The following is a 17,913-nucleotide window of genomic DNA, read 5'->3' as shown; positions in this document are numbered from 1 at the left end:
GAGTGTGTATTTGAGCTATTTAAGCGGTGCATATGAGGTGGTGAGTCATTCAGATGCGGCCCATATTGGTGAGCGCTTGCTTTGTTTCCTGGTGGCGGAACTGTTAGCTCGCCAGCTGTTACCATACCGGCTGGTGGACTCTGAGGCCTTCCAGAAATTTGTGGCCATCGGAACACTGCAGTGGAAGATGCCAGGCCGCACTTATTTTTCGAGAAAGGCCATACCCCAACTGCACCGTGAAGTTGAGAGGCAAGTGGTGTCATCTCTTGCGAAGAGCGTTGGGTCAAGGGTACACCTGACCACGGATGCCTGGTCTGCCAAGCACGGGCAGGGCCGCTACATTACCTACACAGCCCATTGGGTGAACCTGGTGGTGAACGATGGCAAGCAGGGCGCAGCGGACCAAATTGTGACACCTCCACGGCTTGCAGGCAGGCCTCCTGCCACCTCCTCTCCTCCTGCTACATGCTCTTCGCTGTCCTCCTCCTCCTTGGCTGAGTGGCAGTTCTCCTCTCCAGCTACACAGCCCCAGCTCCGCAGGGCCTATGCTGCATGCCAGGTACGACGGTGTCACGCCATCTTAGACATGGCTTGTCTCAAAGCGGAGAGTCACACTGGAGCAGCTCTCCTGGCTGCTCTTAAGAAACAGGTGGATGAGTGGCTGACCCCGCACCACCTGGAGATAGGCAACGTGGTGTGCGACAACGGCAGCAATCTGCTTGCCGCTTTGCATATGGGGAAGTTGACACACATACCCTGCATGGCACATGTCATGAATCTAGTTGTTCAAAGATTTGTGGCAAAGTACCCTGGCTTAGCGGATGTCCTGAAGCAGGCCAGGAAGTTCTGTGGGCATTTGAGGCGGTCTTACACAGCCATGGCACGATTTGCAGAAATTCAGCGGAAAAACAACATGCCGGTGAGACGCCTCATTTGCGATAGCCCCACTCGCTGGAATTCGACCCTGCTCATGTTCTCCCGCCTGCTAGAACAGAAGAAAGCCGTCACCCAGTACCTCTACAACTGGAGTAGAACGAAACAGTCTGGGAAGATGGGGATGTTCTGGCCCGACAACTGGACAGTCACTGATGAAAAATGCATGCAGGCTCATGCGGCCGTTTGAGGAGGTGACCAACCTGGTGAGCCGCAGTGAGGGCACCATCAGCGACTTAATTCCCTACGCTTACTTCTTGGAGCGTGCTGTGCGTAGAGTGGCGGATGAAGCTGTGAATGAGCGTGACCAGGAACCGTTACGGCAGGAACAGGCATGGGACCAATTTTCATCAGACCCAGCTGTTTCCTCAACACCTGCGGCAGCACAGAGGGGGGAGGAGGAGGAAGAAGAGAGGTCGTGTGCAGAAGACGAGTCAGACTCAGAGGATGATGAGCAAGGTGTTTCTTTGGGGGAGGAGGAGGAGGAGGGGACGGCGGCAGGAGAACAACCGCAGCAGGCGTCGCAGGGGGCTTGTGCTGCTCAACCTTCCCGTGGTATTGTTCGCGGCTTGGGGGAGGAGGTTGACTTACGTGACGTCACTGAGGAAGAGCAAGAGGAGATGGAGGGTACTGGATCCGACTTTGTGCAGATGTCGTCTTTTATGCTGTCCTGCCTGTTGAGGGACCCCCGTATAAAAAACCTCAAGGGGAATGAGCTGTACTGGGTGGCCACACTACTAGACCCTCGGTACAGGCACAAAGTGGCGGACCTGTTACCAACTCACCGGAAGGTGGAAAGGATGCAGCACATGCAGAACCAGCTGTCAACTATGCTTTACAATGCCTTTAAGGGTGATGTGACAGCACAACGCCAGCAAGGTACCACTGCCACTAATCCTCCTCCCGTGTCCACGCAGTCAAAGACAGGACGCTCCAGCGATCTCATGGTGATGTCGGACATGTGGACGTTCTTTAGTCCAACGCCTCGCCGTAGCCCTTCCGGATCCACCCTCCACCAACGCCTCGACCGGCAGGTAGCCGACTACCTGGCCTTAAGTGTGGATGTAGACACTGCTGTGAACAGCGATGAGGAACCCTTGAACTACTGGGTGCGCAGGCTTGACCTGTGGCCAGAGCTGTCCCAATTTGCCATCCAACTTCTCTCCTGCCCTGCCGCAAGCGTCCTCTCAGAAAGGACCTTCAGCGCAGCTGGAGGCATTGTCACAGAGAAGAGAAGTCGCCTAAGTCACAAAAGTGTTAAGTACCTCACCTTTATCAAAATGAATGAGGCATGGATCCCGGAGGGCTGCTGCCCGCCCCAAGACTAAGTCAGTCCCCGCACACACAGCATCTCTGCCTGCACGCCGTGTGACTGGCTGCCTGGCCTGCCCCAAGAAGACTAAGTCGCTCCCAGTCCCTCCACACAGCATGTCTGCCTGCAGGCCGCTTCACTACCTTCTCCGCCACCACCAACAGGGTCCGGGACTCCAGGCGGATTGCTGAATTTTTTAGGCCGCTGCTAGCAGCGGCCGCTGTAATAATTTTTCGGGTGCGTGTACATGACTGCCTAATTTTTCTGGCTGCACTGCGGGCAGCTGCAACAACAAAAGAAAAGGCATGTACATGCGCCCATTCCCCTTCGTGATCATTACCTTGCCGTGGTGAAGGGGCTTGCGTATCACAATGAAGCAATGACCGGCGCCTAGATGAGTGTCTCGGGGGTCACACAAAAGATAATAAGGTCGTTGCTTCATTGTGGTCAGACCAAATTTGATCAGCTGGACAGTCACTGTTCTGTCATTCAGCTACATCAGCCAGGCCGACCATATGGGCTGTAAAGCCACCAAAACCTGCACTCTCGCCATGGTGCGCACCAGTCCAGCACGGCCGTCACTACACAAACAGCTGTTTGCGGTGCGTTACACGGTGAGTTTGGTGTGTCAGTGTGAAGCAGTACCTTAATTACACTACCTGATTGATGTATACACATGCAAGATGTTTTAAAGCACTTTAGGCCTGTCATTTAGCATTCAATGTGATTTCTGCCCTTAAAACGCTGCTTTGCGTCAAATCTAGATTTTTCCCGGGGACTTTTGGCATCTATCCCACTCCGCCATGCCCCCCTCCAGGTGTTAGACTCCTTGAAACATCTTTTCCATCACTTTTGTGGCCAGCATAATTTTTTTTTTTCAAAGTTCGCATCCCCATTGAAGTCTATTGCGGTTCGCGAACTTTAACGCGAACTGAACGTTCCGCGAAAGTTCGCGAACCCGGTTCGCGAACCTAAAATCGGAGGTTCGGCCCAACTCTATCTCTCAGTGAGCATTCACAAGCAAGGACGATATTTCTCATCATGGCAGCCCTCATTATACAGGGGGGCATGGCCAGGGTTTGTGGAAAGAATTAATGGAGATTTTATAATCAATTGTGTGTGTATTCTTTATTTTCCCCATGTGGCTATAAGAACCACATTAATGTAATCAGACCAGTGTGCTAGAGTGACACTTTAAATAATATGATTATAAATATTACCTTAAAGAGGAACTGTAACATGAAAAGATCCCCTGGGGGGTACTCACCTCGGGTGGGGGAAGCCTCCGGATCCTAATGAGGCTTCCCACGCCGTCCTCCATCCGTCAGGGGTCTCGCTGCAGCCCTCCGTGGAGTCCGGGCAGCGGTGACGTCAATATTTACCTTCCTGGCTCCTGCGCAGGCGCTCTGACGGCTGTCGGCTCCGAACTACACGGAAATACCCGATCGCCGTCGGATCTGCTCTACTGCGCAGGCGCAAGTTTCCTGCGCCTGCGCAGTAGAGCGGACCCGAATGAGATCGGGTATTTCCGTGTAGTTCGGAACGGAAAGCCGCCACAGCACCCCCGCTGGAGCCAGCAAAGGTAAATATTGAACTGACAGTCGGCACAGTCGCCGGCTGTTCGGAGGGCTGCGGCGAGATCCCGTGGGACAGAGGACGGCGTGGGAAGCCTCATTAGGATCCGGAGGCTTCCCCCACCCGAGGTGAGTACCCCCCAGGGGATCTTTTTAATGTTACAGAGTCTCTTTAAGAGTTATCGCAATATTACTGAATGAATATATGTTCTTGAGCAATTTACTGTGCACAGCTTATTATGCTTTTTCAGGGGAATTCCAGCCTTTCAGAGGACAAAAGAGCAATCTAAAAAGGCAGTTTGAACCAGATTTCCATAGGCGGATTTGTCCTTGCTCGTCACTGACTAGAGGTCAAAACGAAACTTCATGTGCCAGGACTACTGTTTCATTTTCAGTGAAACGAAACCCAGCCTGAAGTGGAACTTGAATTAACAGGAAGTCTCTTGAAGGACACAGAAAAACCCGCCCAACGAGGAAGTCCAAGTCTCCTTTGGATACTGCTCATTGGACTCATAGGATGACAGACTGCCTGGAGGGAGGAATATGTTAGCATATTAACTGGGGTATAAAGATCAGCAGAGGAAGGAAGTCCTCACCTTTTCTGACTAGCCAAGCTGCAGTTAGCTTGTGGTTCCTTTAAATATACTGGTACATGAAAAGGTCCTCAGCTGAGTAAATAAAGATTTTACTTTCATTGGCACCAATTGAAGAGGTCTCATCATGTAAGTTATTTCTTTTAACAGGTTCCTTTCTGTGATTGGGTGGCAGGGCTTAGGCTGGGAGCCCTCTGATTGGCTCAATGAGGTGAGGTGGGGCTGGCCAGGGTTCCCCTCTGTGATTGGTTGCTAGGGCTTCTGCTGGGAGCCCTCTGATTGGCTCAATGACATCCTGGACGTCATCTACTTAGTTACAGTATCTCAATAGTCAGATTTCTGCGGATATCCGCGGATATCCACAGACACTGCTGCTCGGATACCACTTTTCACTATCTGGAACTAATTCAGATCCGGATACTCCTCTATCCGATCTGGGTCGGATATCTGGATCAAAAATGTTCCCATCCAAATCCGGGTCGGATATCTGACCCCAGTATCCGACGGATTCGGATATCCGGATGTAAAACCAGAAGTGGCCTTTAAATTGCTTTAAAAAGTTTTTAAGGGTATATGAGGCATGTAGCTTTATTATTTTGTAAAGGGAAACACTAATTGATGATGTGGGGACTTAAAATCCCCCAAAAAAGAAAACAAAATGGCTGTCAATAAACATCAGGACTAGGTTCCAGGAAGCGGTCGTACTGCAGCAGTTGGGGCCTCCCCACAACTTGGACAGCACAGACACCTCCAAAAAAATTACACAGCTATTATGTTCATATAATTGCTATGGCACCTAGTGTTGGTACCATGGCACAGGTAAAACAATAAAAAAGGAGAGGTTCCAGGAAGTGGCCGTACTGCCGCAGTTGGGGCCTCCCCACAACTCGGACAGCACAGACATCTCCAAAAAAATTACATAGCTGTTGTGTATTTGTGTTTAGATAGTTCACCATGGCACTTGTAGGTACCATGGCTCATTAAAAAAATTAGGAGTGGTTCCAGGAAGCAGTCGTACTGCTGCAGTTGGGGCCTCCCCACAACTTGGATGTGCTGTAAACAAATACACAATAGATGTGTAATTTTTTTGGAGGTGTCTGTGCTAGACACCTCCAAAAAAATTACACAGCTATTGTGTATTTGTGTTTAGATAGTTCACCATGGCACTTGTCAGAATCAGAATCAGAATCAATTTATTTTCGCCAAGTAAGTTTGCACCTACAAGGAATTTGTCTTGGCAGTTGCTTAACAAACACAAACAAAAAACAATACAAGGGCAGACAGTGTGAATATTACAAGTTAAGGACATTATAAGTATAGTGGCAGTAAGCAATGTGAGAATTGTTCATGTTTAGTTCTGTGCTGAAGGTACCACGGCTCATTAAAAAATTAGGTGAGGTTCCAGGAAGCAGTCGTACTGCCGCAGTTGGGCCCTCCCCATAACTCGGACAGCACAGACACCTCCAAAAAAATTACACAGCTATTGTGTTTACATAGTTGACCATGGCACTTAGTGTGTTGGTACCATGGCTGTGAACATTTTTTTAACCTGGCTTAATCAAGATGGAGTTAGGAGGTTGTGGTGGTAAAGGGCGGTGAAGCAGGCATATTGATTCCCACTCAGCCACTTCATTTCCCCCTCTTGCCAACAACAGGGGCCAGGAACTCACCAACCACCCAAGCATTTTTTAAAAAGTCAGTCTGTCCACAGACTGGCTGGACAGACAAGAGCGCTTCTCAGTGACCACGCCACCGGCTGCACTGAAGCACCTTTCTGACATCACGCTGGAAGGCAGGCAGGACAGCACTTCCAGGGCGTACTGCGTCAGCTCGATCCAGATATCCAGGTGCTTGACCCAGTACTCCAAGGGGTCCACAGGGGTGTCAGTGTCAAGCCTGCTGTAGGACCCCATATAGTCGGCCACCATTCGGGTCGGGTGCTGGTTCTGGCTTTGATAGCCGGGTGCTGCTGCAGGCACCTCCTCTATAGGCAGCGGTACTGGCATGGCATAGACCGCCTTTGTCAGAGACAGCAGGTTTGTTGGGCGCCTGCTGCTGCTGGATGCAGGCGCCTGCTGCTGTGCTGGCTGGACTGTGACAGCAGGGGGGGTGGGAGTCTGTGGGAAGGCATCCTCCAAGTGCCGAACCAGAATCCGCTGCAAGTCCCTCATTTGGCACACAGGGTCTCCTCTGAAAGGCAGGAACTGAGCCAGCTTCCCCTTCAGCCGTGGGTCTAGAATCAGGGTGATCCAGATGTCCTCCCGAGCATGCATCTGCTTCACCCTTGGGCCTGCGCAGACACTGCAGCATGTGCGCTGCCATGGGGAAGAGGGCTGCCATCTCTGCTGACCCATCATCTTCTGGCTTGCTGACAGTGCTGTCCTCCTCCTCTGATTCCGGAGCCTCATCTTGCTCTCTCCACACCCACACTACTGCAGCTGCACTCCACTGTGCCCCCTCCTCTTCAAGGTCAGGGACTTCCAACTCCTCCAACTCCTCCTCCTGCCGCACAGAGGTGGACTGTGAAGGTTGCTGCTGCTGCTCCTGCTGGATCAAGGCTTCCTCTCCCACTTCCAGCAGAGCATCGATGTCCTTTTTCAGCATGCACACCATGGTCACCCACTCACACAGCGACGCATGGTCCCGGCTGACCATGTTGGTGGCCTCCAGGAAGGGTGTCAGCACCAAGCACACCAGCTGCATTTTTCCCCAATCAGCACTGAGGATGATGTCCGGGAGGTGGGTGGTGCCGGTCCCAGAAAAGTTGGCCTCCAAGGTGGCTTTGGCCAGGTAGAGGTTGACACCCACCTCTGTTCAATCAGACGTTCACATTGCCAGGGTGGAATTCTAGCGTGTTGGAACGTCTATAATGAGCCGGTGCCGTGGGAGGTTCAGCTCCAGCTGCATGGCTTCCAGGGACGCTGTGGCACCACCCAAGCAGCGAAAATGACCAACGGATTTCCTTGCCGCTCCCAGAAGAGTGTCCATCCCCTGGTAGGTGTGCAGGAATTTCTGCACCACCAGGTTCAGGACGTGGGGCAGACAGGGGATGTGGGTGAGGTTTCCCTGGTGGATGGCAGCAACCAGGTTTGCCCCATTGTCGGCCACCACCTCTCCGACTCTGAGGCCTCTAGGGATCAGCCAACTCCTCTCCTCGGCCATAAGCTTGTTCTTCCCCAGAGTGACTTTCTGCAGTAGAGCTCGGCAGTGGTGGGCCTTCACACTGCTGCTGAGGCAGGGGTGTTTGGCAGCGGATGGAACCGGATCAGAGCTGGAACCTGATGCACTTCCCCTGATCCTGCTGCGGGGTGGCACAACCCACTGGGAAGATGACGCTGCTGTCCCCTCCTCGCCCCTTCCACCAAACTGACCCAGTGCGTGGTGAAAGAGAGGTACTGGCCTGTCCCAAACCGGCTTGACCATGAGTCCATGGTCACATACCCACCGCATGATCCAGCCCACGCTCCACGTTGACCTTCCCAAAATGGTGCAGTGCTGGGATGGCCGTGCGTGCGAAGTAGTGCTGGCTGGGGATTGGCCAATCCGGCACTGCGCACTGCAGGAGCACACGCATCTGGCTCCCCTCCTGCACAAACGAGTACGGGAGGAGCTGGGAGGACATTGCCCGTGTAAGCAAGCCGTTCAGCTGGCGTACGTGACGGCTGCCGGGAGGCTGAGCCCTGACCATAAACGACTCACTCAGCAGGGTCTGGTGGTGGTGGCGTTTTAGGCTTGCATGGGAAGCCGAGGAGGGAGCAGAGGAAACCACTGAGGAGGACTGGCTGCCTCAGTGGTCTCCTCTGTGTCAGCAGGCGTGGCAAAGGGGGTTATGGTGCTCTGACCTCTGCAAGGGCCAGCGCCAGCTTCCTTCAGCCTCTTGAACTCCAAATGCTCCGTTTGGTGTTTATTGGCCAGTTGGTTGATGAAGCTGGAGGTGCCATAAGTGGAGGGGTTAGACCCTCTGCTCAGCTTCGCATGGCATAATTTGCAAGTTACAAACTTGCTATCAAGTGAGGGCAGATGGAAAAACTGCCATATTGGGGATTGCAGTTTGCCTTTACGTCGCTCAGAATGGGATGCTGATACCGATTTTCTCCCAGTGGTGGTTGGGGCCTGGGGTTGAGTGGTGCGGCTGGTGGTAGTAGCGCCACTGGCAGATGGAGCAGCAGGCTGTGGGTCACGCATTCCATGCCCACTGCTGCTCCTGCCAATCCCTGCAATGTTGATCCTGCATGCCAGAACCACTGAATCCTCCTCCTCAGAGTCAGAGCTGACATTCCTCTGCAGTCCATGGTAGTCCAGGTCCTTCACCTCATCATCAAGATCAAACTCCCCCTCCTCAAACAACTGCTGGGATGTTGAGCCCGCCTCAAACTCCTCTTCTGCTGACACATCATGGACGGGCTCCCCCCCCCAACAATTACTGTCAGCATCTCAGACTCTTCCACAAAGCCAATTTTGCTCAGAATGTTTTCTCTAGGGCTGGTGGTGGCCTCACTGGCCTGCTCGTCGTCATCCACCATCAGCTGCATCACAGGCATTGCGTCTTTCTCCTCCAATTTGCACCGTTGACCCTGCTTGAAAATGTTCGCAACACGCTGCTGCGTCTCTGCAGCGTGACTCCCCTTACCAGCTGGACGGCCAGTGGCTAGCGGCCGAATGGAGACTGATGCGGCAGAACTGCTGGAGGCCGCAATGTTGCTCACTCTCCTCTTGGCCTTGCTGCCCCTCCCCCGGCTGCCAGTGCCAGACATAGTATAAGACTGTTGATGATGACGTCACAGATGATGTGTGGGGTACTTGTACTTTATTAGCAGCGGCGGGCTTGGACTGTGAATCAGCACGGAGTGACAGACAGCAGAATACAACAAGACACATTGATACTGCTCAGTCAGCAGCACAGCAGCTGCAGCACTGCAATAATCTGTAGTAGCAGCTAACACAGTACTACTCTCACTCTCTAACAACTAATAGCACTGCACTAACTACACAATATATATAACACAGTAACTATACAGAGAAACTATACACTAACTATACACAGACTAGCTAACTACAACACAGTAAAACAATAGTGTGCAGAAGGTGTTTAAGTGTAAAAACGCTGGGTTTACCACTCAGATAATGCACTTGCTTCAGCCAAACACACTGGAGTGTCTCTCTCAGTGGCAGTCAAGCAAGGACGAGATTCTCATCATGGCCTCCTCCTTATATACAGGAGGGACTGGCCAAGGTTCCCCTCTGTGATTGGTTGCTTGGGCTTAGGCTGGGAGCCCTCTGATGGACGTCATTTCCATGGTAACAGTACCCGGATCCGGATATCTGCATGATATCCGCGGACATACCCCCCAACCGTCCCATTTTCGTCGGGATTCTCACGATTTGGGGGGGCCCTCCCGCTATCCCGGGCCCCCCCTCTTGAATCCCGACGGCTGGGCAGAGAATGGAGGAGGAAAAAATGATCGAGGCTCCAGCCGCGGTAATGAGGGATGCGGGAGCCCGGCTTCATTATTTCCTCCCTCCCTCTCTCTGAATAACCCCCTGATGTTTCTGTCCCCGCCTCCTTGTTAGCAGAGTGAGCGCAGCGGAGCAGCCAGTCGGACCTCCATGTGCTTCCTGTTTACTATGACGTCACAGGAAGCACATGGAGGTCTGATGCCAGTACGAGTGGATCAGCGGTAAGAGGACTCGGCTGGCTGCTCCGCTGCGCTCACTCTGTCTACAGGGAGGGAGGAGGGGGGACACAGACACATCAGGGGGGCGTTCAGAGAGGGGGGGAGGGACAGACACATCAGGGGGGCGTTCAGAGAGGGGGGGCGACAGACACATCAGGGGGGCATAGACACAGAAACCCATGGGCACCCTCACCCTTCTCCCCACCATTTTTTAATGACAATTGCATATATATATATATATATATATATATATATATATATATATATATCTGCAATTGTGTAAATATATTTTTTTTGACTAGGGGTGTGTCAGGGGGTGTGGTTGGGGGTGTGTCAGGGGGTGTGGCTTATGTCCCGGTTTCTCATCTCAAAAAGTTGGGAGGTATGTCCGCAGGTATTCGGGCATGCGACCAGCTATCCGTGGTTTGCATTCCGGATTTGGGCCCAGCTATCCAGAAACCGGATCCGGTCGGATAGGCCTAAGAAGTTCGGATATCCGGGTCTACCTGGATAAGTGTCCGCGGATATCCGCATTGCCAGCCAACTATCTGCAGATAGCTATCCGGATTTCCACAGAAATCTGGAATCTGAATCCGAATCAGATAGCTGAAAAAGGGTTGGATACCCGGGTTACCCAGATATCCGGAATCTGGATGAGCAGCACTGCTTTCTACATCACAGTACAGTTTGGGTAGCGTCTTTTGAGAAAAGTAATTGCGGCCTAGTATCTTCCACTGCGGTGGCACGGACACCTGGCTGCTGCTGTGGGCAGAGGAGCAGGAAGTGCTCAAGGTGAGAGGCGGAGTGGAGGAGGGTGGCTGTGAAGGTGCAATGGATAAAGCGGCTGAAGAAGATGCTGCACCTGAAGGAGGAAAACGAGGCGGAGGGTGGCTTTGCCTTTGTTTGCTGCTTTTCCTCAGGTGCCATTGCTGTTTGTGCTTTTTCACCATATGCCTTCATAAGGCAGTTGTCCCTACGCGGGTCTTGGTCTTTCCACGACTCAATCTTTGATCGCAGATAGTACAGAAGGCATTGCTCTCATCTGAGGCAGACACACACAAAAAACTCCACACCGCTGATCCCTGAAATGATGGCACTTTGGTGGTGGCGTCAGCAGCTGACCTTGAAGAGCATGTTGGGTGGCTGTCCATAGGTGGCGATACATGCTGCCGGACACTGCCACCAGCTGTTTCTGATGATGACAAGCTCCCCCTGCTTCTTTCAGCAACTCGTCTCCTCCTACTCCTCTCTGACTCCCACTCTGAACTGTCCCCCTGTTCATTTTGTCTATTAGGATCCCACGTGGCATCCATGGCAGTGTCATCATCATTATTATCATCATTATCCTCCACGGCTTTGCTTGTATCAGACACCTCCAAAACTGCACCAACAACAGGTACTTCATCATCCTCACACCTTAGGTCCATACTGGCGCCTAACTCAGACATATGAGGTGCTGGTGTAACATGCTTAGCGCCGTCATCTTGTAACAATAATGGCTGTGAATCAGTTAATTCCCCATCAAATAACTCCTGCAAAGTGTCAAATGGGCCGGATGTGGTGCTAGTAGTAGCAGTGGTGGCTGCGGAGGAAGATATGTCTTGCTTCCGTGTGGAAGTTGAGGAAGATGAGGTGTTCTGTGTTAAATAGTTAGGTACGTCCTGGCAATCTTGGGAGTTGATGCACATGCCTTCTGAACACTGTACTTTGGTCCGGGGCCGCACGAAATCACGCCACCTCGAACAGAACTGCCAGGTGGCCTGCCTCTGCCTGTTGTTTTGTCCATATTGGGGGGGATGAAGTGAAAGGTATACTCTGACTTGACTTATACAATGTGCGGTTACACAGGTGCAGTGAAAAGGTTGCAGTGACTGCTGGTACAACAATGTGCAGTTACACAGGTGCAGTGAACAGGTTGCGGTGACTGCTGGTACAACAATGTGCGGTTACACAGGTGCAGTGAACAGGTTGCGGTGACTGCTGGTACAACAATGTGCGGTTACACAGGTGCAGTGAACAGGTTTGCAGTGACTGGTATCAATACAATGTGCAGCTGTCACACACACAGGTGCAGTGAACAGTTATGCAGTGACTGCTGGTATATAACACTGCATGCTGTCACGCAGGTGCAGTGAACATATACAGGTATGCACGATCGGACTGGTGATACAAATGTGCAGCTGTCACACACAGGTGCAGTGAAAAGGTAGGCACTGAATGTGCTGGGCCTTGCACAGTATAGCAATTAGCAAGGGACAGCTGCGACACACAGGGCTGTATAATGCAGTGTCAGTGGCACACACAAAAAAAAGACTCCACAAAAACATTAGCTCTGATAAGAGCTCTTTTTGTGGTGCTTTTAAACAACAAATATCAGCTAGGAGCAAGCTACAAGAGCCTAACTAAGCTTTCCCTATCTCTGCAGCAGGTTTCTCTCCCTTCTCTCACTACTGCAGCAACAAGGATGTGAGATAATGGCCGACGCAGCTGCCTTATATAAGGGGGGGGGGGGGGGCTGTCATGTGTCTGCTGACTCTGATGTAGAGGGTCAAACTTTAGCCCAATTATGTAATATAGGGGCGGGTCGAACTCGCCATAAAGTTCGCATTTTGCCACGCACGCGAACCACCGATGTTCGCGCAAATAAGTTTGCGGCCGAACCGTTCGGGACAACTCTATTGGTTATTGGGTAAGAATAACAATTGTATTGTACTGTATACATTTTTTAAATGATTTTGTTCTTCAAAAGTGTTTAACTGCCTCTGTACCACTAGACACCAAATAACTTCCTCTTGGAAAATGGCTGACCCTCCTTCTCTAACTCAATTATTTCCTTGTATAAAACAAATATCACCATGGAATGCAGATTAAGAAATATATTACCCTAAAACATCCCTTCAACATGCATTACTGCATCAAGATACTATTTTAAACTAGGTTCCTTCAGTCCTAGCACAACCAATCTAGCACTAAAAGATCTTAAGCTTCTTAAACAAACTTTTTGGGCCGTTCAACAGTTTTAATATTAGTTTTAATATCTGTTAATGTTATAATATTTGTTAATGTTATTATCATCCCTTCTGCACTCCATATACTTCAACTTGTTAACTATACAGCTTTTCTCTCATCTATGATCAACTGTATTGACATGATGACAATAATGTCCATTGTCTCAACTGTATTTTGTAAACCCTGCTGCAGATGATATTGTTGCTCAAATTGTTAGTTTTTCAACTGAAATCTGCTAATAAAAGTTCAAATGTTAAAAACAAAAGTGTCCTTAAAGTGAACCTAAGGTGAAAATAAACTGCTGAGATAAACAATTGTATTTATCTTCCAACTTCTAAAAATGACCTTTTTTTAGATATATCATGGTTTTATTTTATATCTAAACATTTACAAGGTAGACTGAATGTTTTGTTGTCACTGCTCAATAGCAGTCTATTCATTTTCCCTGAGTTAAAATGCATGAACTACTGAGCCTTTTCTATCTCTCCTTTGCCCTCAGAAGTTATGTCCTGATATGAAAGCTTTTATGGCTGTAATTTGCTTATCAATGAGGTTTGCTATAATACCGACAAGGTACGACAAGATGGAAGCTGTCATTTGCATGCCTGAGAATTATCTCTTTCAGACAGCAAAATAAAAAAAGAAAAACTGCCTGGTTATAAATATGTTTTGCACTGTATATACCTGTTTATCTCATCAAGGGCCAGATTAATCAAATGCCAATAATACTTCAGTGCACACATATCACACAGCAGTATTACCGTCACTTTCGCATGCAGCACCAGGAGTTACTCCAGTAGCATGACTTGCGGTACTACAGTAGTGTGACCATTGCTACCATAACGTGTCACTAACAAGCATTATTGTTAGTAACACACGTTACTTTAGCCGTAGCAACGGCCGTGCTACTCTAGTACTGCGATTCACGCTTCTGGCGTTACTCCCGGTGCTGCATGTGGAAGTGACAGTAATACTGCCATGCGCTATGTGTGCACCGCAGTATTACCGTCATTTGATGAATCTACCACTATGTCACATGTTGCCTCCTCGGGTACACTTTAATTATGTGATTTGGGGGTACACATTACCTAGTTATGTTGTGCGGAGAAGCATGCTGCCTAATTGTTGTTGTTGGATATGACTGCTTAATTATGATCTAAAATACTTAGTGTGCTTAGTAGAAAACAGCACAGACACCATTACTAGTGTCACTTCTACTATGACCACGTACTGTACATCTTTCGCCACTCCCATAAACTGACATGCCCCTGCCCACAGTTTGCTATGACACATGATTCTACTTGCACTGGTGCTGAGTAGTGTCCTGAGTCTTTTGATAGCCTTCCAACACTCTTGTTGAGGAGTGATTGAACTCTTTCTATATCATGCTGTTATCATCTCACATACGGTTATCACAAGCATGAGTATCACTTGAAGGGAACTAACTACAGAGAGATAATGTAGTAATTGTCTAGAGAGACACTTTTGGAAGACTAATATTTTGCAACTTATACATTTTAAACTAACTCTGTAGTAAGAGTGATATGGAAGTTGGCATATACTGCATATTTCCTTTTAAACAGTGCTAACTGCTTGGCTTTCCAGCTGATTGTATGCCTCTAGTATGTTACTGACCCAGAATGAACATCCAGATCATGTGCTGTTATTAAAAACTAAACACGTTGGCTGTGTATTTGTTTTATGAGTGTTATGCTGGGCATACACGGAGCGATCCGGCGGCTTGACTCCCGCAACGTCCCCACGGCCGCCCGGATCGATTACCGCTCATCCCCGCGGGCGCTTCCTCGTGTCCCCGCTATTGTCCGCCCACGGGGATCGAGCGGGGAATCGATCCGCACAGGTATTGGACCTGTCGGAAATTATCAGCTGGGAGCATCAGCGGCTCGATACACGGTACAGAAACGTACCGTGTATCCCCAGCATTAGATACTAGTGAAACTAAAAGATCACAAGGAGAGGCAGACAAAAGGCATTGTTTACAAGAAAATAAATATGGCAGCCTTTGTATCCTTTTTTTGCTTTAGTTTACAGTAACTAAAAGCCCTTATACTTTGCAATAGGAAGTGCAATTGTACAAGAATATACATGCAGTTGGAGATAACATACCTATCTTTGATGATGTAGAATTTTGTAGGATCATCAATGTTTTTTGTTGGTGTTCCAAAACAGTTTGTCATCAACACAGCATACTGACTTGCGTCTGGCCCATCAAGAGAGATACCAATATACAGGTAAGCTTTACTTGACAACTGAACTACAGGCTGTTGATAAGGAGTAGTATAGTTGCCATCTTGGAATAGAGCTATAGAGAGACTGAACTGACCGGTGCCTTCTGTGACAATGTGTACAGTACTACAATAAAGTAATAGAAATACATTATTTTTCTACAACAGAACTTCTAATCATTTTTTTTTAAAGAGACTCTGTAACAAAATTTTCAGCCTTATTTCTTCTATCCTATAAGTTCCTATACCTGTTCTAATGTGGTCTGGATTACTGCAGCCTTTTCTAGTTGCACTGTCTCTGTAATAGATCTAAACTTATTTTCTTGTCAAGCCTTGTGGAGACAAAGAGGAATGCACTCTCTCTGCTGTGATAGGGAGAAGTTATGCACGCCCTCTGCATGCCCCCTGCAGGCTCTCCTGTGTGTGTATGAGTCACAGGCTTGTCTCTGCTCACAGCCAGCGTCTCTGCAAGGCTCATGGAGCTGAGACATTTCAAACAGATGTGAGTGCAGAGAGATCAATGCAGAGCTCAGACAAGCAGCTAAGGAAACACATGGGAGTAACGATCCAGCAATCAAGTCACATTTCAGAGGAGCCTCAGCAAACAGGCACCTGCTCTGATGATGTATTTCCTCTTTGGCGGCCATCTTCATTGTTTACAAAAACAATGAATAAAACAGTGATTTTATCACCAGGAAAGCAGCAGGAGCAGCGAAAATGTCACAGAGGGGGCTAGGAGAAGACTACAAACAGGCTGGTACTTTTATTTATGTAAGATGTTCACAGTACAGATTCTCTTTAAACAATTATTAGTAATTCAGTGGCAGTTTGATACATTATTCTACCCGAAAAGAAACTGCTTTAAAAATAAACAATTTTAGAGAACCCTTTGCTTACTGATATCTTACAATTTTCAAAGCATCCAGATGGAAACATTACCTCAGTATTCAAAATCCAGACCATCACATTAGTTTTGTAATAATAATAATACAAATTATTATTATTAATAGATTACAATTAGTATTATTAATTTATATAATTATCATATAAATACCTTATAATTAATAATATTATTAGATGGGGTCCCAGGAAAAAGGACATGGATATAAAAAACAAATGTCTGATTTAACCCACGTACAATTAAGAAGCTTTACACTAAAGAGGCCTACCAAACATCTGTCGATTTTGCAGCCGATCAACCATGCAAATTGATTATTTTTAGCAATTCAGATGAAAATTGGTGCTGCAACAAGCACACCCAATTGCCGAAATTGGTTGAATGTATCGATCGGGCATGCTGAGATATCGTGGGGACGTGCGAACACATGACAGAACCCACGGCTGCTGTCTCCTCAAATGTTAGATGGACATCCAGCGCCCGTGCATGTAAATACTTTACCTGTTCACTGCCCCTGAGTGTCCACCATACTTCTTCTGCATTCATGTTGCACGTGATTACCGGCAAATAGCACCTGGGGTGCATGTGTAATGTCCCACATGCTATAACGCCAGCCATGTGGGGCTCCAATGCAGACGTTAAATGGATATTCAGGGATAGCAGACAGCTAAAATATTTACATGCACAAGCACAGGATGATATCTAACATTTGGGGAAACGGCAACCAGAGAGGCGATGTGGCGTCATAAGTCCGAATCCAGAAAGAATTGATTAGATCAGAGAGAGATCTTGGTTGAATCTGCTCATACATCGCTAGATGTATGGTCATCGTTACACTTTTTTTGTTTTGTTTTAAGTAGTGAGCAGTGGAAAGGTGCCTTAAAATGCCAATGGCATTGCTTTGTTCTGCACCGCTGATGCTTTTTTCCTCACCATTTATGACAATGTAGACATTTTCAGTTCTAGCAGTAGGAGAACAGAGGCGCCAGCAGGATAAAAGCGGATAAAAACGTTAAAATTTGCTGGGAGGAAGTGGTGGACTTACCTCCATAAAGCAGACACGAAAGACTGTCTGAATAGCAGCAATCACATTTATTAAATAGTACCCCAAAAAAGTGCAACGCGTTTCGCAGGCCCAGCCCGCTTCATCAGGCAATAAACATGGGGAAATTGTGACTACACCTGCTAATGCCGAAATTCTGTTTTGTCCCCACATTTATTGCCTGATGAAGCGGGCTGGGCCTGCGAAACGCGTTGCACTTTTTTGGGGTACTATTTAATAAATGTGATTGCTGCTATTCAGACAGTCTTTTGTGTCTGCTTTATGGAGGTAAGTCCACCACTTCCTCCCAGCAAATGTTAAAGTTTGTATCCGCTTTCATCCTGCTGGCGCCTCTGTTCTCCTACTGCTATACCGTGTCCACCCCTGGTGGAGGGGTGATCTACCCCCTTTCGCATCTACAGAGAGCGACTTCTTATCCCTGAGTGAGGACAGGTCTAATTTCCTCACCTGCCTATACAGTGGTTGCCTTTGTGGTAACCCATGTTTGTGAGTATAATTTTCTCACGATAACCTTTACTTCATTTATGCTTAACATACTACACTATATTGGGTTCTCGGTTTCTCTACACTTTATTTTCAGTTCTGTTTTGCAATTTTCCCACTACACTAC

At 48.5% G+C, this 17,913-nt stretch overlaps 1 protein-coding gene across 6 annotated transcripts in view; it reads right to left on the bottom strand.

The window, feature by feature from the left end:
• LOC137524665 (uromodulin-like) overlaps positions 1-17,913 on the bottom strand; it is a 408,103-nt gene that overhangs the window by 150,210 nt on the left and 239,980 nt on the right. For all 6 annotated transcript variants that reach the window (XM_068244787.1, XM_068244788.1, XM_068244793.1 and 3 more), the window contains one exon: positions 15,224-15,469. In XM_068244787.1, the coding sequence (XP_068100888.1) occupies positions 15,224-15,469 (246 nt within the window). The remainder of the gene's footprint in view (positions 1-15,223; positions 15,470-17,913) is intronic.

This window comes from Hyperolius riggenbachi, chromosome 7, assembly GCF_040937935.1.
Source record: "Hyperolius riggenbachi isolate aHypRig1 chromosome 7, aHypRig1.pri, whole genome shotgun sequence".
NCBI classification, from domain to species: domain Eukaryota; kingdom Metazoa; phylum Chordata; class Amphibia; order Anura; family Hyperoliidae; genus Hyperolius; species Hyperolius riggenbachi.
The sequence above is the reverse complement of the archived record's forward strand: the minus strand, read 5'-3'. Positions and strand labels throughout refer to the sequence as shown.